The sequence below is a fragment of the Pimephales promelas genome, chromosome 11 (genome assembly GCF_988280905.1).
Source record: "Pimephales promelas chromosome 11, fPimPro1.hap1.1, whole genome shotgun sequence".
Lineage (NCBI taxonomy): Eukaryota > Metazoa > Chordata > Actinopteri > Cypriniformes > Leuciscidae > Pimephales > Pimephales promelas.
This window is the reverse complement of record NC_142779.1, coordinates 34,238,218-34,262,020: the sequence shown is the minus strand read 5'-3', so window position 1 is coordinate 34,262,020 and position 23,803 is coordinate 34,238,218. Positions and strand designations below refer to the sequence as shown.

Below are 23,803 nucleotides of genomic sequence, written 5' to 3'. Positions count from 1 at the left end.
ACAACACATATACTACAACACATAAAACAAAATGTTTTTTGTTTTATGTGTTGGTTTCTTGAACATGACAATGAGTACTAAAATGGCCCCCACAGTCACCAGATACAGTAGTGTTCCTAATAATCATTTAGGTGAGTGTATAAACTCATATATTACCTTAAAGGGATACTCCACTTTTTTTGGAAATAGGCTCATTTTACAACTCCCCCAGAGTTAAACAGTTGAGTGTCACCGTTTTTAAACCCATTCAGCCGATGTTCTGATATTTAGAAGAATATCAGTAACCAGACAGTTTCTGGTCTCATTGACTGCCATAGTATATTTTTTTTCCTACTATGGAAGTCAATGAGACCAGAAACTGTCTGGTTACTGATATTCTTCTAAATATCAGAAAATCGTCTGAATGAATTCGAAAACGGTAAAACACAACGGTTTAACTCTGGGGGAGTTATAAAATGAGCCTATTTCCAAAAAAAAGTGGAGTATCCCTTTAAAAGTACCTATTGTAAAGGGCCACAAATCTCTGGATTTAACATTTACAGGCATGATCTTACCCTTTAGTATTTTCTTTAAAACACAGAAATTGTAACAAAAACATCTAACAGTTTGAGCAGTTTTGTGTGGGAGGTGGAGGGTGTACGCTGTACGAGCTTTTATAACCTCGAGATATAGAGACATTCATGAAGTGCCTAACCCATTATATGCTTTTGGATAAAAAGATCTTGTTTTTTTCTCTTTTTTTTACCATAATCACGTCGGGTTTGTGAAATAGGATGCAGCAAATGGATGTTGTGTTCATTTTTCTTTACAGGCAATTTCATTCCTCACCCCGTTGGCTGTGATATTTGTGGTGAAGATTATACAGAGGACAGACAAGACGGAAATTAAAGAGGCTTGTTTAGGTGAGTACCCAAACCATGCCAAAGATATAGTCAACAAGACATTGACTAATGTACGCCATTCAAATCTGTACCTATCGTTATTGCTTATGGAAAACATGAAAAATTACTTTTATTTTATTTTCTTTTCTTCCCTATTGTGACATATCCGAGTGAAACAAGAAAAAATATAGGCCGAGACTTGCTTTTGTCCGTGGGGAATTGATTTGGATGGTTTGATGGTTGTGGTTTGCTATTGGTGGATCTCATGTGATTGACGGGTTGTCCCGCCCTCATGTCATCAGAGAAGAGATCTCACTGAACTTATTTTGATTAAACATTTCAAGGGCATTTCAATTATAAAAATTATAATTGTCAATTTTGAATTCATGGTGACTTTAAAGGGTAACTAAACCCCTGGTCAGAGCCTGACTCCACCCACTGGGAATATTTGAAAATGCTGAAAAAGTGGGCAGACCCCAGCGGAGGACGAAATAGATGCTAAAACACTCTATCCTGATCGTTTTCAATACTCACAATCCCAATTCCTGACTCGCTACAGGCAAGATGGTTTTTATACTGCCAAGGGCGTAGCTCGCGTGGTGAGCTGAAACCTGCGTACGTCACTAAGTGCGGAAAATTCAACTGCAGTAGCCACCGTTCAACCTGAAGAGGGCAGCACTAAGACGCTTTTACATCATATATTGTAGAAATAGAACACTTTATACAATAATGTATAATAATCTGTACAATAATCACACTTGCATGATAAGAGTCATATCATGAGAATATTTTGCTTCATACGATAAAAAAAACTTTAAAGGAGTCATGAACTGGCTTTTTAATTTTTTTTTATATTGTTGTCTGAGGTCAACGTATGATGTTACATTCAAAAACATCAAAATGAATAAGTAATAGGCTATTTTCTACCCTAGCTTTGAGCCTAGCTCTGTTTTTATGGGCGTCTCGCATTGAAGACTTGGAAGTAAACGCCCACTGCTGTGATTGGATAACAGTTTTGCATATTATAATGAGTTTCAACTCACCCGATGCAGCGACTGTCTTCTTCCACAACCAGGCGCTGCACAATATTTCTCGATCCGGTTTGTCATCACGAGGTAGGCATCTATGATATTTAGCTATGTGTGAAATGCGCAAATCGGTGGGCGGGGCTAAACCGTCCGTGTTGAAGTAGGCGTTGATCTCCTTCTGTGAGGGTGGGGTTTTTATCCTCTTTGACATCATAGTTCCCCACTTTGAAAAACGAGTCGTTTCCAGAGGCTGGTGTCAAGAAAAGCTTTTATTGGACTAACAAGGAAGTTTTCTTGTAGTGGAGTGGAGTGGAGTTTTTCTTGTAGTGGAGAGTATTGTATGATATGAGTAAAGTGATGCTTCTGTGTTCGAATCAACTGTGTATTATAATTTTGTATATAATTTTTAATTGTTGTAAGTATACCATCAACCTGTCCAGGGACTGCAGGCGGAAACTAGCATATTTTTTGCTATAACCTGGCACATGTCATCTCTTCTTTCTTAGATCAATGATTTTTTGTGCATTGTCCCTGATCAAATAAATAAATTCATTTCATTTCATTTTCAGTTCTGAAACTTACAGGATATTCTCATAATATGATGACCTCTTAGAAGTCAAAAGCTCAAGGAAAATTTGATTTCTCAGTTCATCACCCCTTTAAAACGATGTACAATGACAGTATGAGACTCAAAGATTTCTCCAAGCTGCAAAAATGGTTCTTCAACATGATGCCTATTGGACAATTATGACCTCCATCTGCCCAGTCACAGTCAAATAATTAGTTAATTGCAAGTAAAGGTTTTTATAAAGCCCTATTTACATTGATTTCATACACTCTGCCCTTTAATTCAGGAAACACACACACACCATGCCTTCTTATCACGACACAAATTCCCAAAGTTGCCTTATTTGCTTGTTCAGGTTTTTCTTTGTTTAATCAACCATTAGTCTCCACGGTAATCCCACATTTCTGCAGAGAGTATACAAAAATCAACACTATACGTTACACATTTAACATTTAATACTGTTTGCCTTAAGTCTCAACGAGCAGCCTGGGAATACAATGTTTTATTTATTTTGTTTGTTTTGTGCAGGGCCACACACTCCTTTCTACTCTACAGAACTTTATCCTTCACGCCCCCAAAAACATCACTCTCTACCATTACCTACTTGAATCAGAGGATTCACAATGAAGTCAAAGCCATTAAAAGAAAGCTCTATTTAAATTGCACAATTGGCAAAAGGAAATAAAACTGATTTCATTATGGAAAGACAAACGGGACCACAGTGTGATATTTCAGATGTGATGCGTTGAAAAAGACGGCATTACCCAGTATGTGTGGGAGAAGTAATCCCAATGAACATGTAGTCTCAGGTGGTAAAGTACTCGTGTTGAGGGTCATGCATCACGGCAAGTTGTTTCTTCCCTTCAATTCAGACATGTCAGAGATGAAGTGTTTTCGACAGATGGGAATCAGAATAAAAGCTCTCACTGCTAATGATGTTTCATTTGAGGAGCTTTCACAACTTTCTAATCTTCCCCCTCAAGCTTAAGCATTGAAAAAAAAGGTTCAAAACAGTCCAACTAAATATAACTGTTAACTAAAAGTAACAAATCAGTGACAGCAAAAAGTAACATCAATTCTAGGTCAGTAAGTTCACTTAAGAACTGCAGTGTGTGTGCAGTAATTATAGGCACATGTTCTGTTTGTTCACACGGTTGTTGACAGCTATTCAGCTTACACCAATTAGTAAATTACTAAAAGAAACCTAATGTTATTTTGAGGAAAAAAACCGTAACTGTGTAACTAAGGCACTGTGGTTGTCCAATAGGTGTTTGTTACATTAAACTTGTCAAGCAGTTTTTTGATTACTTGAATGGAAATTATTCAACATTGCTGCCCTTATAGTTAATAAAGGCCCCATACATTAGATTTTGCAAGTCATTAGAGGCTAATGTTATCTATAGGTTAATATTCAAGTTGACAATACACTTGTACCAAATTTACATTAGTGCCACATCGTAATGCAAAGCCTACAATGTAAAAGAGTGGTTCAATTTAAAAAAAAAACAACTTTTGCTGATAATTTACTCACCCCCATGTCATCCAAGATGTCCATGTCTTTCTTTCTTCAGTCGAAAAGAAATGAAGGTTTTTGATGAAAACATTCCAGGATTTTTCTCCATATAATGGACTTCAATGGGAACCAAACGGTTCAAGGTCCAAAAGACAGTTTCAGTGCAAACTGTTCAAAGGGCTTTAAACGACACCAGACGATGAATAAGGGTCTTATCAAGTGAAACGATCGCTCATTTAATAAATAAATAACAAAGTTTAAGTTTTATAAGCTCAAATGCTCGCCTTGCTCTGTTCTGTGATGCACGTTCGTGACTCTCCTGTTTGAACTCGTTCATCAAAATGAACTAATCTTTTCCCGAGTCAATTCGTTAGGCCCTTATTCATCGTCTGGAATCGTTTAAAGCCCTTTGAGCAGTTTGCACTGAAACTGTCTTTTGGACCTTGAACCGTTTGGTCCCCATTGAAGTCCATTATATGGAGACAAATCCTGGAATCTTTTCATCAAAAACCTTAATTTCTTTTCGACTGAAGAAAGAAAGACATGAATACGTATTTTATGCTTTGAACTGCACAGTGCTTTAACATAACCTTCATCCTTTAACATTTTTTGCTTCAAGCAGATAAACAGACTTTTTAATGGGTGGAGATATAGACAGCAGAAGTAAAATTGGGATGGTAAAGTATAGAATTACTTCTTTCCACAGTTAATTTTCAATGGACTGTGTGGCTGTGTGTGTGTGTGGATACCACCACAGGAAGTGGATTATTTAGGCCTTTAGGCCTAATATACAGTTGTTTAATATTGCTTATATTAATGCTTAAAGCTTTTGAATTATGGCTTGTCTATTCATGACCAGTTAACGAAAGAGGATGAATGGGCTTCAATCAACTTTATCTAGAAACATATAGTGCTCTTTCCCACTGATCACAAAAAGTTTTTCTACTTTTAGTTTGCATGTTTAATGTAAAAATGACAGCCTATGCAATGCCACTGAAAACCAAAGTGACACATTTCAGAGAAGAAAAGATAAAATTAAAAATGTCTTAGGGTTACATATGTAACCCAGTTCCCTGGGATATGGTGTTAATAGGACAGTTCAACACAAAGCGATTGCTGGCATTTGCTTCAGGAATCGTGCAGAGATGACTCTACTATGACGAGGTCCCTCTAAAGGGCACTTGAAAAAAATGTGTAAAAATTATGATTTTCCATTCCCATTTTCTCTCTCTCTGTCAAAAATACAGTTTTAGTGAGCATTTCCTATTTCAGAATTGAAAGTAAATGTCCACTGAGTTCCTTCACAAACAAACATAGTTTGGGAAACCCTGATTAATTGTTTAATGCACTTCATGTTGTTGAATATATATATATATATATATATATATATATTCTCTTTGTATTGATTCTATTCATATCAGTGTGATAAATGTATTGAAGCTTGTCTTTGCCACTGGATTTTTTTTTTAAAAAAAAAGGTAATTGAGACATTTTATTTCACAATTCTGATTTTTTTTAGCAATTGCTCACAATTCTGAGAAAAGAAGATTTGCGTGGTATCGCAATTGCTAGTTATATATCCAAATCTGAAGGGATTATTTTTTTATAACACACAATTGCGACCTTATATTACACAATTCTGAGTCAGAATTGTGAGATAAAAAAAAAAATCACAATTACCTTTTTTTATTTTTTATTCAATGGCACAAAGCTTCCATATTTAAAAGTTATGTCAAAAGTAATCGAAAAGCAATCAGATTATATAATCTAAAATGTGTAATGTAATAGATTGTTACAAATTATAATTCTCGCCATGTCATTTTAAATCAGTACAATTTGTGAGTAATCTACCCTACCCCTGAGGCGTACTGTGTGAACTGTGTACTGTGCTAGACTAACTGCACTCTTAGAACCTTTTAAGGTTCTATATAGAACCTTTTCTTCTATCAGTTCTACGTATTTGGAACCCCTAAAAGGTTCTATACACTCTTAAAAAAGGGTTCCTCTGGGTGCTATATAGAACCCTGGGGTTCCGTACTTGGCCAATATAACTCCCCCCCCCCCCCCCCCCCAAAAAAAAAAAAAAAAAAAAACGTTCGAAAAAAGCAGGGGATGGAACCATTTCTGGTTCTAAATAGAACCATTTCTTCTAAGAGTTTGGGACTTGTCACAGCACGTATTGTTACTATTTTGTTGATTTACCTGCTTCTATTGTTCTTATTTGTATGTCACTTTGGAAAAAAAGCATCTGCTAAATGGCTAAATGTAAATCTAGTATTTAACAGGCATCAATCATCAAAACTGTTGCTGTTTAGGACATAATAAAGTGGATAGTTTAAGGCTGATATCAGATTAGAAAGGTCACTTAACTGTAAATGCTGTCTAACAGAGTCATTATTAATCTGCCTGTCTCTTGTTTTCTCTATTTTGCAGCGGTATCTCTCGCACTAGCTTTGAACGGCGTCTTCACAAATACCATCAAGTTGATAGTTGGCAGGTAATGTAAAAACATGATTTCTGTATCATTTCCATAAGAATTGTACACCACTTTAAAGGATTGTTCTAGGATGATTTAAAAACTAGAAGTATTCTTTACAAAATAGCAAAAGGCACTTACAATGGAAGTAAACAAGGCCAGGTGATACATCTTGACATTTTGGGGTGAACAAAGACAGACACAGGAGTGCAGAATACAAGCTAATGTTGATTAGATTGGCACAACAATGGTGGACTTCTCATGTTTGGTATCGGTTCTTTCAGTGCTGTGTCAGTAGCTGATGCTATGAGTAACACCCTTCGGATATTACGATTGTCCAGAATCACAGCAATTTACTGGCTGACCCATCGAGGTACACATCACCCGTATCTCACAAGGACATACTCGTGACATCACTCCTCAGATTTATTTTCCTCAGGAAGTGGTTGATCTGACTGGTGTAGTCAGTCCTTATTTTCCTATTCTCACCTTAGAGAACAATTTTCAGACAACTTTCTTTGAGCGTTTCATTACATGTGTGTGTGTAAAGTACTTGCTCAAGCAGCACTTAACTGCCTATCTGACTGTCAACTAATCCTCTTTCTGAGTAAAGAAGTATTTCTGTGACTTCTGCCTAGTGTATATTCAGGAAATACCATAGGGGAAGTGCCTCCTTCCCAGGTAGAGTCTGGCTTTTACAGCTGATATTTTCTTAATGTTGCTGGGCCAGCTCCAAACAAAACTGCTTCAGTGCTGGATCAACGATTCACTTGGGTAACCTCAAGTTGGCATTCTCAACACATTTATTCATTTAGCTGACGCTTTTATCCAAAGCGACTTACAATTGCTATATATGTCAGAGGTCACACGCCTCTGGAGCAACTAGAGGTTAAGTCTTGCTCGGGGACACATTGGTGTCTCACAATGGATTCGAACCCAGGTCTCTCACACCACAGGCATGTGTCTTATCCACTGCGCCATCTCTATTATTTTAAATAAGACCCTGGTTTTTGACCCAGGATGTCTGGCTAGGTGCGGTCTGTGATCGCAAGACAATCGAGACGGATGCCTCTTTGGTTGGTTGGGACATGGTCTATCAAGGGGAGTCTGAGAGGGAGTCCATCTCTGTTTTTCTGTGGTTTTTCTGACATTGAAAACAATCCTTTTGGACTGTCGGACTGCCCCATGTTGATCAGAATGGACAACATGTCAGTGACCTGAATCAGCAAGAGGGAATGCATTCTCACTCCCTGTAAAAGTTAGCGAGGCACGTTGTACTCTGGGCTTTGAACAAGTTTCTGTCTGTCAGGTGGTTAATGTTCCAGGGGTGCGTTTCCCGAAAGCATCGTTAGCCAACTATGGTCGCAAGTTCCGTCGTTATCTGCATAGTTTAACGAGTCGGTGAATCCCGAAACCATCGTTCCAACGAACATTCGCAAACAGCATCGCAAAGTTGGGTGGTTTGAACAGCTCTCGAGCTGTGGGTAGAGGCATCGTTTCTATATTGCATGACATTTGGACGTAATAAATCCTTATCTTGAGCAAAATAAGCAAGCTGACATTCAGTACAACAGGTGTCTTTTATTTAGAATACATACAAATGTAATTTACGTGTTTTAGTTTTTCAAAAGATTTGAAGTACCGTGTTTGAAGAGTGCGCATGTGTGAACGTGCTCTGTAAGAACGAGCCAAATATTGAGTCTGGTAATAAAGCAAAATAACTGAGAACAATTAGAAATAGTCCTCAGATGACATGTCTGTAATTTATGTAAAACAAATCTAGCGTTAATTGGATCTCAAACAGTTTCATTAAAAGTAGCTATTACTCCACCACGTGCGAAACCAACGTGGTTGAACGATACTTTGCGACAATGGGTTTCGGGAAACAGTCGTGACTAGCTAGTTGATTTCTCCAACGATGCATCGTAGTGAAGCAGTGAACTACGTCATTGTACGGTAATAAAGCAGAACAACTGAGAACAGTTAGAAATTGTCCTCAGATGCAACATGACATCATGACTTTTGTGTAAACATACACACCACTTTCGAGTCAAGTGGCATGTTATCTCTACGCATTTTGAGCTATCCGCGTGTATGTGTGTATGTCTGCGCCATTAACGTCCGAGTGATTCCGCGTGTCTGTACACGTCGTCGAATGTCCGCGCCAAACAAAGCAAAATGTTGATTTACATCTGGGGAGCGATTTTTTTTTTTTTTTTTTTTTTTTTTTTTCCTAGGATGGTAAGGGAACAGTCATAAATGCCATTAACCCCAGTGACGGTTAGGTTTAGGGACAAGGTTGAGGTAAGTCATAAATACAGTAATAACGTTAAGTCAACGACGTTCATAAACGCGCTGAAAAGCGATTGTGCGTCTTGATAGCACGCCACAAATGGAAATACAAATTGGCGTGTCATACACACGCTACTTCATGAGATCAGTCTGTCAGATGACATGTCTGTAATTTATATAAAACAAATCTAGCGTTAATTGGATCTCAAACAGTTTCATTAAAAGAAGTTATTACTCCACCACGTGCGAAACCAACGTGGTTGAACGATACTTTGCGAAAATGGGTTTCGGGAAACAGTCATGACTAGCTAGTTGATTTCTCCAACGATGCATCGTACAGTACTATGGTAGTGAAACAGTGAACTACGTCTTCGTACGGGAAACGCACCCCTGATCGGCTGAAGCTGGAAGCGTTTTTTCCAATTGTTTTCAATACCTGGCAGGACAACTACCACAGTGACCAATTGTCACACCCTGATTGCAAATGGAACAAAATCAATCAAAAAGCAGGGCAAGTACTTTATAAGTCCCAAAATTTATAATCAGAAGCAGACTATCTGCAAAATCAGTTAACGCACTGATCTGACAAAACCCGCACAGGTTGAGGACCATAAGTGGAGGTTACACCCTCAATTAGTAAGTGTGAATAAGGAAGCAGAGGTTTGAAAAGGCAAAGCTGCATCTGTTTGACATTCTGGCCTCTGCACGGAGCACTCTGATTGGTTCTGGCCTCTGCACGGAGCACTCTGATTGGTTCTGGCCTCTGCACGGAACACTCTGATTGGTTCTGGCCTCTGCATGGAACACTCTGATTGGTTCTGGCCTCTGCACGGAACACTCTGATTGGTTCTGGCCTCTGCACAGAGCACTCTGATTGGTTCTGGCATTTTTTCTGAGATAACTGAAACCATTTTGAATTCTAGAGCTTCCTCTAAGAAGAGTCTTTATTCTTATAAGTCACGGCTCTTTGTGTTGTGGCGCAGGGAGTGGGAGTTGGACCAAGTCCACTGCTCTATTGATTCAGTGAAAACATTCTTTGGTTTCCCACATTGTGTGGAGATGGCTAAGGCCTACACATATTCCTTCATGGGATTTGCCCGTGGTCCTGGAAAGATTGATGGGACTGGAGTCAGACTCATGGAGTGTTCTTGAAACAAGAAAATGCTCTTTCTGCAGCTTATGGGGCTCATTAATTGATTTTGCCACTGGGCATTCATGCAAACTCTACTAGGAGTGCAACTTCTAGAAAACTATTGTTTAGAGGGGCTTCCTTGGAGGATAATATCAGTTTTGTGTTCAGCCACTTTGGAGTGGTATACTGTTTCCACAGTGTCAGCTACTGATGCAACGCAAGTGAACCTCTGTCCTGTTTTTGCTTCATTTGTTATTGAACTGAGGGTTGATGGCACGAGCATGTCTTTTTGAGACATAGGTGACGTATATAGGTGCATTTACATGGTGCATTGAATTCCAATTTCAATTGGTTTAAAAGTCCAAACTAAATAAAAATGCTCCATCTAAACACCTCAATCGGAATAAAAAACGATTACAAATTTAATCTAAAATTCTCTGTCCACTCATCGTCTGTGAAGTGGTGCAGAAAAACGTTGTCCCACAAGTGCTTGCTTCGAACTCTTATCTGCAGCCACCTTGTTTTGGGTGTGGTAATGTGCATTTTTACCTCTTGATTAATATAAGCATCATTGCATAAAGCTTTGTGCGCTCGTCGTCTCCAAATTAGGACCCAAAATAGAACCCAAAATGGATAAATATTGGTCTGCTTTTTAAAACATAGTATACGACAACTGTATATTCACACAACATTTAAAGATTAAATCCGATTTGAAGCTTGTGACATAAACACTCCTCAATCCGAGCACTTTATAAAGCGTTCATATAAACACTACGTTTGGATTCATCAGTTGGAAAGTGACAATGAAAACATGGATAATGACATTAATATGGGGTGCATCAGCTTAAAATTGAAAGGATGCTCGCAGAGACAATGGGTGGAGCTTGACGTAAAACTCCCCTTGTCTGGACCTAATCAGTGAAACTAGAAGGTCCAACCACACCATAGCCCTAACCTTAACCCTATCCCTAAAACTAGCAATGCATTTGGCGTGATTCTATACAGGCTTCAGATAACCATCACACATGGAGGGTGTTCCCCATAGCACCAGCTACTGATCAAGAAGCAAGGTCACATTGAGATGTTCAATTGCTGAAGGATGGTGGAAGCTCTCCTAGAGTCTTGGGCTATAGGGAGGGAAATATCATAAAAATGTACAAAAAATACAAAGCATGGATAATGTTGTACATATAAGTGATGTTTATAATGTAGCGCAGAGGTTTGGAAACCTGAGTTCCACCTAAATAAATACAGTGATTTAATAACTAGATAACAGGTCATATATAAATAGATATGATTATTGTGCTAGATAGACCCATTTCCTTGTCGTGATTTTCAAGCAATCCTGAAGAACTTGTTTAGCTGGTACAGGTGAGTTTGGAGCTAAACTCTTTGAAGGGTTGAAGACATCTGTTGTATAAAAAACTATTTGGACAGGGGTGCAGAGCTCAATTCAAAAGTTGAGGTGCTTTCATCATGGCATGTTGGAATTACCACCATTTCGAGATTCTTACTTCACATCTTGTAATTACAGCTTGTAAATTGGTAATTTTCGGAGAGTTCCAACTTGTACCACATGACCGCTGTACAACTTGGCATGTGAGTTGAACTCTGTATGGCTGTGGCCCTCCAGGAACTGAGTTTTGCACCTCTTTATTATGATATTTGTCCTTTTACTTGTAACCATGCTCTTACCATTGGCTGAGATCTCTGATGTTGATCTTGATCTCAGGCCAAGGCCAGACTACTTCCACCGCTGTTTCCCTGATGGCCAAATGAATGCCAAGATGCTGTGTACTGGAGAGCCAGACCTTGTGTCTGAGGGTCGGAAGAGTTTTCCCAGCAGCCATTCCTCCTGTAAGTGCCAATGCGTAAGCTTAACACATTGCTTGATCTGCTTTAGTTTTAGTACAAATCATTTATATGGGTAAACTTTCAAACCTGTATCCATCCTTATTTTGCAATGCGGAAGTAAATACGATGACATACTTACTTTTAATGTGTTGACTTCCGTTTCGCTAGCCGGTAGGTAAAAAGCCATGTTATGGGAGCACTCACAAAACACCGTGATATTTATCACACCCGTGGTGGCGGGATGAAATGAAAAAGTGGCCTGATATCTTATGAAAATATTTTCAATTATTTTTTGTTGCGTCTTCGATGTGCGTGTCAGTGGCTCGTTTAACCAATTCCATCTCTGCATATGCTTATGACGTTCATATGGGACGTCAATGTGCGCCATTTCACCAGATTTGTATAGTCTATAAACTATACTTTATATCATGCAATTCTGAATTTTTATCTCACAATTCTGACTTTATATCTCGCAATTCTGACTTTATAACACGCAATTCTGACTTTATATCTCGCAATTCTGACTTTATATCTCGCAATTCTGACTTAATATCTCACAATTCTGACTTAATATCTCACAATTCTGACTTAATATCTCGCAATTCTGACTTTATATCTCGCAATTCTGACTTTATAACACGCAATTCTGACTTTATATCTCGCAATTCTGACTTTATATCTCGCAATTCTGACTTAATATCTCACAATTCTGACTTAATATCTCACAATTCTGACTTTATATCTCGCAATTCTGACTTTATATCTCACAATTCTGACTTTATATCTCACAATTCTGACTTTATATCTCGCAATTCTGACTTTATATCTCACAATTCTGACTTTATATCTCGCAATTCTGACTTTATATCTCACAATTCTGACTTTATATCAAGCAATTCTGACTTTATATCTCACAATTCTGACTTTATATCTCGCAATTCTGACTTTATATCTGGTAATTCTGACTTTATAACACTCAGTTGCAACTTAATATCTCCCAATTCTGACTTTATAACACGCAATTGCGACTTTATATCATGAAATTCTGACTTTATATCTTGTAATTCTGAAATAAAGTCAGAATTGCGAGATGTAAACTCACAATTGTGAGAAAAAAGTCAGAATTATGAGAGAAAAAGTTGAATTGCCTTTTTTATTTTTCATTCTGTGGCGGAAACAAGCTTTGTGCGTGTGGATTAGAGTTGGTGAATTTATTAAGCTGAAAGACTCTTTGGTTTCAGATGTTATGGCGCCTTGGCACTTACTGCAGGCTCAATCACTCTTTATTTCATCGTGGAGAGAGCAAATGCTTGTAAATAAGTGCATTTATTCCATATTAATACAGTGACAGGCCAACAAATTTAAACAGAAACTCCAAAGTCTGACTTTTTTTAGCCGTCCCCCAATCCCTTGACTTGACTAACAGACGGTTACACTTCAAAAGTAATTTTAGTTGCTTTTGTCAAGATATATTTCTAATATATTTATAACACGCAATTCTGACTTTATATCTCGCAATTGTGACTTTATATCTCACAATTCTGACTATATATCTCACAATTGCGACTTTATATCTCGCAATTCTGACTATATCTCGCAATTCTGACTTTATATCATGAAATTCTGACTATATCTCGCAATTGCGACTTTATATCTCGCAATTCTGACTTTATATCTCGCAATTCTGACTTTATATCATGAAATTCTGACTTTATATCTCGCAATTGCGACTTTATATCAAGCAATTCTGACTTTATATCAAGCAATTCTGACTTTATATCTCGCAATTCCGACTTTATATCTGGTAATTCTGACTTTATAACACTCAATTGCAACTTTATATCTCACAATTCTGACTTTATATCTCACAATTCTGACTTTATAACACGCAATTGCGACTTTATATCATGAAATTCTGACTTTATATCTTGAAATTCTGAAATAAAGTCAGAATTGTGAGATGTAAACTCACAACTGTGAGGAAAAAAGTCAGAATTATGAGAGAAAAAGTTGAAAAAGTTTATTTTTCATTCTGTGGCGGAAACAAGCTTTGTGCGTGTGGATTAGAGTTGGTGAATTTATTAAGCTGAAAGACTCTTTGGTTTCAGATGTTATGGCGCCTTGGCACTTACTGCAGGCACAATCACTCTTTATTTCATTGTGTAGAGAGCAAATGCTTGTAAATAAGTGCATTTATTCCATATTAATACAGTGACAGGCCAACAAATTTAAACAGAAACTCCAAAGTCTGACTTTTTTTAGCCGTCCCCCAATCCCTTGACTTGACTAACAGACGGTTACACTTCAAAAGTCATTTTAGTTGCTTTTGTCAAGATAGCAAACTGACTTAAGAAGAAAAAAAGTTCATTTTTTTTCAAAAATTAAGCCTGTCTAACTTAGACTCAAGTTGTTTTATCAACATTATAATTTATTCCCTTTAAATCCTTTAATAGAAGAATGAATTAAATGAATCCTGAAAAAATGCATTGACAAATAGATGTAGACACAAATCCAAGGCAATCGAGATGTTGTTTTATGCGATGTTTATGTTATGTTTTGTTCTTTAATAAGATTAGTAAGTGTGGTCCAAAGTCTTAATGAGATTAAGAATCTCTTTTACAAAAGCATACTGGCTCAGATCTCGTTCTCTAAATTAAATATGGTTGATATGAGGCTAATAAAAACTTAATGGCTAATACCACTGACATCAGCTGAGTTAAAGTAATTATGATAAAGTAAAACACCATCTTGATTAAAAATTTTTTTTTGCAAAGACAATTTTTACCCTCTTTAAATTGAATGAATGCAAAAAATAGCCACAAAATTAATATAAAAAGGGAAATATTGAATGGTTTATCTGTCTGTTACTTGTGTTATTATTTCAATAGGGCCACGATTAATTAATTTGTAATATTAAAATGAAGTGATGTCTGCAATGATGCCTTGTCATCATCCTTTATTTTATTATCCATTGAGTCAATATAGACTGAAAACCTATCAATCCCTGATTAATGTTTTTTTCATGCATTTAGACATGCTTGTTTATACAGTATAAACCTATAGTAATTTGTTAGTTTACATATTAAGAAATGTGTAATTGATATAAAAAACATACTTTACGAGTGAGTTGGCTACCATATCTATAAATAAAGGCTTTAGATTAAATGAAATTGCGGTCAAAAGTTTATAATAAATGCAAAAATCCTTTTATGTCCCCACCAATGTCAGCATTTGCAGAAGTGCAACCATCACTACATCACTACACGAGGGCTTTATGGCAGAGTGGCCAGACTTTTCCTAGTAAAGACATTTCCACAAACACAAAAAGCACCTAAATGACTCTCGCACTGTCAGAAACAAGATTTAACCTCAATTCAAAGAGTCGTGTCTGTAGGAAATCAGGCTCTGCTAGAGTACAATCCCTGCTGTGAAGCACAGAGGTGCACATCATGCTGTGAGGGAGAGGGAAAGCACAGCAGAATACTCAAATCTCACATTATTAGCAGGGATTCACATGTGGCTGAATTAATATGTATGAAGACCATTAATTACATTTGCCTAATTTTTTATTTGTGGACATGTCATAACTGTTTAAATCTGATGGAAGAACCAAATTATCTTAATTAATGTTTACAGGGGTGAAAGCATCTCAGCAGTTTTTGGCATTTTAGCAATTGCCCAAAACTTGCACCTGATAATTTCTGTGCACCAATTGAAAGTATACTGTATTATGTTGCGTACAGAGGATTTGAACATTATTTTCTAGTACTTTTCATCTACTGTAATATCAAAATTAGGGATGCACGATATATCGGCCGATATATGTTAATTTTTAATGTTATCGTTATCGGCCTGGTAAGAAAATGTAGCCGATATATTAAAGCCGATAAATAATGTATTGTTCCCTTCAGCTGAGACACTGGTTGAGCTCTGTTTATGTTTTTTAATTTCTTGAAAAAAAAAATGAAAATACGGTTCGCAAATCTGTTATATCGGCTACATAACACTATAATGAGAACATCATTATAATCGTGCGCTTGGGACATGGGTTTAATTGTGAGTCTTTTGTTTTTGTAATCAGACTCTCAAAATTAAATATCGGCCGTTATATCGGTTATCGACTTTCAAATATAAAGAATTATCGGTTATCGGTATCGGCCAAAATTTTCATATCGGTGCATCCCTAATCAAAATGAAAGTAATTGGGTTGGTAAAACATTAGGGCTTGTGTCTGACGAGAAATTAGCCGCCACACTTTATTTTGATGGTCCCTTTTAGACATTCTGTTAATGTTGCACCTACATTTTACATATTAGTAAACTATTCGTTACTGAATATACTATTAGTTAGTATAATAAGGGGTTAGGCTAGGCTTAGGGTTGATATAATAAGGGGTTAGTATAATAGGGGGTTAGGCTAGGGGTTAGGGTTAGTATAATAAGGGGTTAGGCTAGGCTTAGGGTTGATATAATAAGGGGTTAGGTTAGTATAATAAGGGGTTAGGGTTAGTATAATAAGGGGTTAGGCTAGGCTTAGGGTTGATATAATAAGGGGTTAGGCTAGGCTTAGTATAAAAAGGGGTTAGGCTAGGCTTAGGGCTAGTATAATAAGGGGTTAGGCTAGGGTTAGTATAAAAAGGGGTTAGGGTTAGTAGAATAAGGGGTTAGGCTAGGCTTAGGGCTAGTATAATAAGGGGTTAGGGTTAGTATAATAGGGGGTTAGGTTAGGCTTAGTATAAAAAGGGGTTAGGGTTAGTATAATAAGGGGTTAGGTTAGGCTTAGTATAAAAAGGGGTTAGGGTTAGTATAATAAGGGGTTAGGCTAGGGTTAGTATAAAAAGGGGTTAAGGTTAGTAGAATAAGGGGTTAGGCTAGGCTTAGGGCTAATATAATAAGGGGTTAGGGTTAGTAGAATAAGGAGTTAGGCTAGGGTTAGTATAAAAAGGGGTTAAGGTTAGTAGAATAAGGGGTTAGGCTAGGCTTAGGGCTAGTATAATAAGGGGTTAGGGTTAGTAGAATAAGGAGTTGGGTTAGGGTTAGTATAAAAAGGGGTTAGGGTTAGTTGAATAAGGGGTTAGGCTACGGTTGGGGTTATTATAATAAGGGGTTAGTAGAATAAGGAGTTGGGTTAGGGTTAGTAGAATAAGTTGACCTGTAAAGGGCTCCATCAAAATTAAGCGTTACCAAATTAACGTCCACAGAAATATTATAATCCATAAATATAAATTTTGCTGGCCCTATATAAAAAAAAATATAGGTAAAACAGCAGTCTTTGCATTGAAACATCCAATTTTGCCTTCAAGCTTAATTTGATTATGTTAAGGCGAAGAAATGAGGTTTCCAACATATATTTGCAGCGAAGATATTCTCTTAATTCCTTTTCTTCTCCAAAAGTTTTTCGGTAACCTTAATTTTGAGCTTGCAAGAAAAATCCAAATACTCTTTGATGATCCATCTCATTAGTTTCCTGTTTATTCTTGCAGGAATTCACTTATTGCTGCATTAATATGTATGAAGCACAGTATTTGTGTTTGCTCTAATTTTTATTTCTGTATCAGTGAAACGTTAAAATGATTTAAATCTGATGGGAGAACCAAGATATTTTAATTAAGTTTGTAGTGGTGACTGGCAAGAACATCTGCCCACCGACAACAAGAATCTCATCTAAACAAACCCTGTATTAATTACTTAATTTTTTTTTTACACAAAAGTTATGAGATTTTTTCCCCACATGAGTAGGTTTTGTTAATGAGCGCTGCAGTAGGCCTACATTTAGTGTTGTAACTTGAGGATGATGTCTTTTGAGGGTGTCAACTAATATTAAATTTTAAAATGTTGATATTATACCAATTTCTGTATTTTAAGTTTAAATCTAATCCGACAAATATCTCAAAATTCCTCAAATGCTTTGCTAATACATACAGATGTTTTGGTAACACTTTAAAATTCGGGTATATTAATGATAATTTATTTATACCTGAATTAATACTTATTTTAACCTAAACTAATGATTAGTGTAGGTACGACTATTATCAAGAACGAATAAAGAGCTAACCTGTCGTATGGTTTCATGCATGAATAATGACAACCATAAGTACATGATAATTAATGCTTTAATTAACATTTGGCGGAAACTAAACACAGTCTCTTTAAGAATAAACAAGAAGTACTCTGACTGTGTATTAAACGTGAATAATTTAATATTTTCATTATGTTACATTTTGCCATCTGCGGGTTCAATATAACATATATTGGAGGGCACATTAATTAGTTCACCAGTATTTACATGGATCCTTGTTATCAAATGTAGAAAACACTAAATAACGTACCAATAATTTAATGGTCTGTTTTACAAGATTATTTCAAACTTCAAACTCACCCCACCCTGGCTTGCACCCAGCTATACAAAAACAAAAAAATAAAATAAAAGATGAAAACCTAAAAATAAAAAAATGATTTGTTCCCAAAATAAATACTCAAAAAGGAAACATATACACTAGAGTTAGTTGAACATTTGCTAGCTACCACTTACAGTTCATTACTATCAAACAGCATAAATCAACATTCTTGATTAGTTAATGTGTTCACGAAGCATCAGTTCATGTTAAAGTATAAATAAAGTGTTGATACATGATTATTCACGTATCATTATTATAAAGTGTTAAAATTGTGTTTGTATTCAGTACAATAAGCATCTGCAGGGAACTGCATCTTCAATTATAACAAAACATCTAATAAAATCAAAAGACTGTCATTTCCACTTGTAACTTAATTACCAAACTTGTAGTCTTGCCAGGAGGCTGTGTGTTTGGTAATGGGCCCCATCTGGCCAAACATTCACTTTGCTTCTTAGAGCTGCATCACTTTTGATAAAGCTGTCTGCACTGCACTGGACTCTTCGAGGCTTGGGTACATCAGCAAAGAGTGGACAGAGATCAGTGATCACCATTACGTCTGTATTTTCTTCAAGCTTCATCTCTCCTGAAAGCAGGCTTTTTCTCTTTCTTCACCCTTTTTTTTGTAATGGATATTTTGATGAAGCTGAATGAATAATCTGATGCTAATGCGTTTCCTTTGTGTGCAACAAAAGAATGTCGATCTTTCAGTGGCTTCTTTGGTTTTAATTTACACTCTGAAGTAACTGGTGTCTACCCTAAAGTACAGCCATTGTTTGCTGTCTTTTTTTACCCAACTGGTCTATTATGTGCTGGAATGAACATAAGTTTGAAAACTAAAAATCATGTTTAGAAGTGTAAAAGACTGAAGTTAGGTGGAAGGCTAGTCCCCTACGGAGCTCCGGCAAGAAGTACGACAGGAGACGGAAGTTCAATTGTTTATCTCTTCAGATGTGCCAGCATTAGAATTGAGGTGGTAAAACATAGTTTAGTCTGAAATAAACAAATAAATACACTCAAAAAAAATATATGTTGGCTTTAATTAATTTTAATTTGTCAACAGGTTCCACATAACTGGATTACGTTAAACAAACATAATTTGTTCATGTAACTTCAACATAATAGAATTATGTCATTTTAAATTACCCAATTTAAGTAGTCTCAACGTGAATTTTTTAAGGCTTCCTGACGTGATTTAGGCATTTTATTATATTCATTCATCCATTTATATTTCATTTGATTCAATGACATTTAATTAAATTAATAGACTTTAGCTAGCTATTTGCTAGCAGAAGCACATATTAACATCTTAAATGCTAAGATTTACATGCTCCTTCATTCAAAGCAATTGAAAATAATGAAATCAGTCGACAGCCAAACAAACTGCTCCACTCTTCTCCACAATGGTAACTCACTGTAATTTAAATGGTTTAATAATTCCAATGTAATTTAACATTAAACACTATTACACACTATCAAGTCTTCCCCTTTTCTAAATTTCTCAACAAAAAAAAAACATAAAATAACACTTAATTTTAACATTTATTCTCTCTTTATTCAACCATATGCAAAGCATGCTGGGAACTAAAAGCACTGCCCAGTTTCAGTTTCAGTTCACAAATCAATCATGTAATCCAACACAAACGGATTAAGTAAACTTTAGTTGTTCGTAGATTTAAGCAGATTGAACACGATAAAATTAAGTTCGGGCAAATGGCAGTCGGCTCGCACTATACTGCCACCCTCTGGATGTACACTTTTTTTTTTACTTAACATAAATGGTTTGTGTTTAGACAACACATTAGGATTACTGTCAAGTTGAGACAAAATTACATAGAACTTAATAGAAAAAAAACATGTAAAATCAAAAAACACAATTATTATAAGTAAACTAACTACATATAAATATATTATGTAAAGTGCACAACCTCCCTAGTTCATTTTTTTGAGTGTATATCAGAATATGTCTGAAAACAGTTAAAGATTCACCTCAGTATGCATCATCTATATGTTTGTATTGTCTACAGTGTGGTAAATGGCGCTAAATATATTCGTGGGAATTACACTGACATCACTCGCCTCAAAACACGTACATCACGATATGAACACAATAACAACAATCGGATATACCGCTGCGACATGAAAGTGTTAATATATCAATATATCAATATATGACAGCGCAGTCTGTTATAACTGACGTCTTGGGACGTCTTTTGACCATACGTCAACATCCGCCTTTTTAGGGTACCCTTAAACGTCGGTTAGATGACGTTATCGGATCCTAACCCTACCCCACACCTAAACCTACCCCGTCACCTAACCAACGTTAAAGGTAAAGCGTCAGTTGTATGACGATCCGGGATCGGGACCAATGCTACAAAATTAAACTTGTTTTGAAATCTACATCATTTGAAATTCCTAGACTTCTTGCGACAAGGAAAACCTAAAGTTGCTCTCAAAGTTATATTCATTCAAAATACATACCATGGCTTCGATTTATTTCATCCCAAATCTAAAAGGTGAAACTTTTTATGAATGTCCTCACAGATTTGCTTTTGCTTCTACTTGATTTGTTTATTGTCTTTAATATGTAGTGAATATAATGTAGTCATTACTCTTTAATATGGTTTAAGATGTGCCATTTAAATTCTTAATATTCTGAAGAAATGGTAATAAAACTTGTTAGATATTTAGAACACGGATAGAAAACACTGTTTTTGTTTTATTTCTTTATGCAAAGAGACCCCATCCCGCACATCATCAAGCCTGCATCACTGGCAAGGACATTATGAGTTGCCCAAGGCTACAAAGTAAATAATTATTCATGGTTACAATTTTGATTGTAATGCATTATATGTGGTGGGATGGTTGCATTTCCTATTAAATGGGAAATTAGTGTGCGTAACCGAAGTAGGATTACACCGTCTGAGAGCAGAGTTGTTGCACCATTAGGTGCTCTAATGAGGCCAATAGTTTGAACAGAAAATAAAGTGTCTTTACCATGTACTTACGTCATAGTAATACTATTTTCAGGCCTTCTTAAACCCTGATTATGTCGAATTTGTATGCACAGGAGAAGTTCTCACAAAAATTTCTGCCTAATAGAAAACGTGTGTCGCGGACATCCAACGTTCACTCTCACCCGAATACTGATCACCTACGTATAGGACCTGTGTAAAAGCACACACCTCACAGCCACTCTTTGTCTAGTCTCCAATACGGATTACGGACTACATACCCTCTTTACTTACCTGTGAAGTTCCCTTGTGAAACTCCAGCCATCTCCTAATGAATCTCCGTGTGATACTACACTGATCCCCTGTACGCTATTGCTCGGGAAATTATATTTACCCGTCTCCTCACCATATTCCGCAAAGAGGCGTGTGTTGTGTCCTCTTTAAAATGAAATGTGATGATATACGTAAAGATTTTTTGGTTAAGTAAATACTAGTGAAAAAACCCAATGTAATTTACTTGAAAAAGTTAGTTCAGCAAGAATTTAAAAAACTAAGTAAATTCCATATCAGTACTTATTTCAAGCGAGTATAAATGAAAGTGTAATATCAACTCAATAAAATTAAGTAAAAATTACTCAACTTTTCTGATACTGGGGTTCCCATCATGCACTGGACCTTGAATAATTAATGAGGTTCATTTTTCACTGGTTTCCAGCTGTATTTACACTGTTTTATCATTGATTTTTGTTGTCAGTATTAGTAAATTGCCATTTTGTGACATTTCGAGTACATTTTTTGCTTAAAACGACACATTCAAACACAAAAACGATCCATCAAATGTTACCACCGTTGTGTATTGTCTACCAAGTATTGAGGTGTTTGCATTCACATAAGGCTTAAAGTCTGACATGATGTATAAATAAATCACTTAGATGATCTAAGTAAAGAACATACTTGACTAATAAAATTCAAGATAATTGTTTTAGCGAAGTGTAATACAAAGGCAAAGGAAATCGGTATTAATCTACCTTTTACAAGCCGAGTTAAAAGTACTTATTTTTTGTAAAGTTTACTTAATTCCACATTCCAAGTAAATTTAACTTAAAGATTTCTAATTAAAGCTACTGATAAATATGTTTAGGTTTTTACTTGGCACATCTTTGTAAATTTACTAGCATTTTCTGAGTGAGATCGTTTAGCAAGGTTTTTTCAAGAAAATCCTACTCCAAATTTTTTACAGTGTAAGCACCCAGATGTGATTTTTGCACACAGCATGTGTAGTTTGTTGTTCCTTCCTCTTTTTTCCCCCCTTCTAAATACATTTTTGTATTAAAATTGTTTGTTAGCAGATTTTGCACCCAAGTTCATGAATGAGCCCCACTTTTTTGTGAGGTCAGAGAGAGTAATGTATTGCATAATTTTAAACATTGCTCTTTAAAACTACTTAATTTGATTTAGCATTGACATTTTTAGTCTTTCATTGTCATTGAGAGTTTTACAATTTGAAGCAACATGAGTAATTGAAGAGGGGTAATGCAACCAAGGTAGAGAGGCTGGTTTAAGCAGGAACACATAGTACCCATCAAACAGTACAGTGATTTGGCAACCTCCGTCAATGCAATCACTGTCAGTGAAAATGTGAACCCCAGTTTAGGAAAACCGACATTGTGTGTCCTACGATTGTTACAGAGAGTGCGCATAATCACTTTGCAGAATTTAATGTGCAAATTTTGAAAAAGCAGCTTGGATGCCTAGTTATTTGTTTTCACACCATATCAGTTTATGCTTTTTAATGCAACAGTGCTGGAGTCCAAAACTCTTTTCAATCTCGTTTATAGTAAGTAAGCTGTAGTATCTCAATAAAATACATTAATGTAATACAGAGTTTAAAAATGCAACAGCAAGAAATCTATCTCGATTCTTTAATGCTACCTCAGGTTGCCAGGGCAACAGGTTTGCAGAGAGCAGGACAGTAGTAAGAGTGCTAGCAAATCCCATTTTTATTTATGTTTTTCCATGGAATTCAGAGAAATACAAGCTCTGTTCTGTGCTATACAACAATGCATGTATATCCCAATGTCTACAAAATGATTATAACTCATAAAATTCACTTGAAATGAATGAGACCATTGGCAAAGCATAGAGTTATAAAATAAGCGTGTCATAGCTCAGATAATTCGGTTTAGAAAGAATTGAGGAGACATTTGATTTCATATTTGACATCTGATTTCAGAGCTTGGTATTTTGCAAATCTGAGCACATTGTTGAGATCTCATTTGAAGCTTTAGAGCAGACACATGTCAGATTACTGGGGTTATTTCTATATTAGGATTAGATGGCATTTGCTATCTATTTAATATCACTGCTGTCTAGCAGACAGTTTTGATGTTAAAAAGTTCACTTTAGTCATTTCCTACTGTATATGGTTTCTTAAAGAACTTTGCATTTGAAGAGTTCAGATGCAAAAGCCTCTAAATGCCATTTGAAATTTTCTTCTTTAATGACGATTTTTATCAAACTTGTATGTTTAAGTTCAGTAATTTCACTTAATTGGCAATGATAATTACCTATTAATTGTTATTTAAGTGAAATTACTGAACTTAAATATACAAGTTTGATAAAAATCGTCATTAAAGAAGAAAATTTCAAATGGCATTTAGAGGCTTTTGCATCTGAACTCTTCATTTACTCTATATTTTATTTCTCTC

General features: G+C 36.1%; 1 protein-coding gene across 3 annotated transcripts in view; it reads left to right on the top strand.

Moving 5' to 3' along the window:
* The window catches only part of plpp4 (phospholipid phosphatase 4), a 113,645-nt gene that overhangs the window by 73,023 nt on the left and 16,819 nt on the right, over positions 1-23,803 (top strand). For all 3 annotated transcript variants that reach the window (XM_039690663.2, XM_039690662.2, XM_089117319.1), the window contains exons 3-5: positions 812-902; positions 6,424-6,487; positions 11,623-11,747. In XM_039690663.2, coding sequence (XP_039546597.1) covers positions 812-902; positions 6,424-6,487; positions 11,623-11,747 — 280 coding nt within the window. The remainder of the gene's footprint in view (positions 1-811; positions 903-6,423; positions 6,488-11,622; positions 11,748-23,803) is intronic.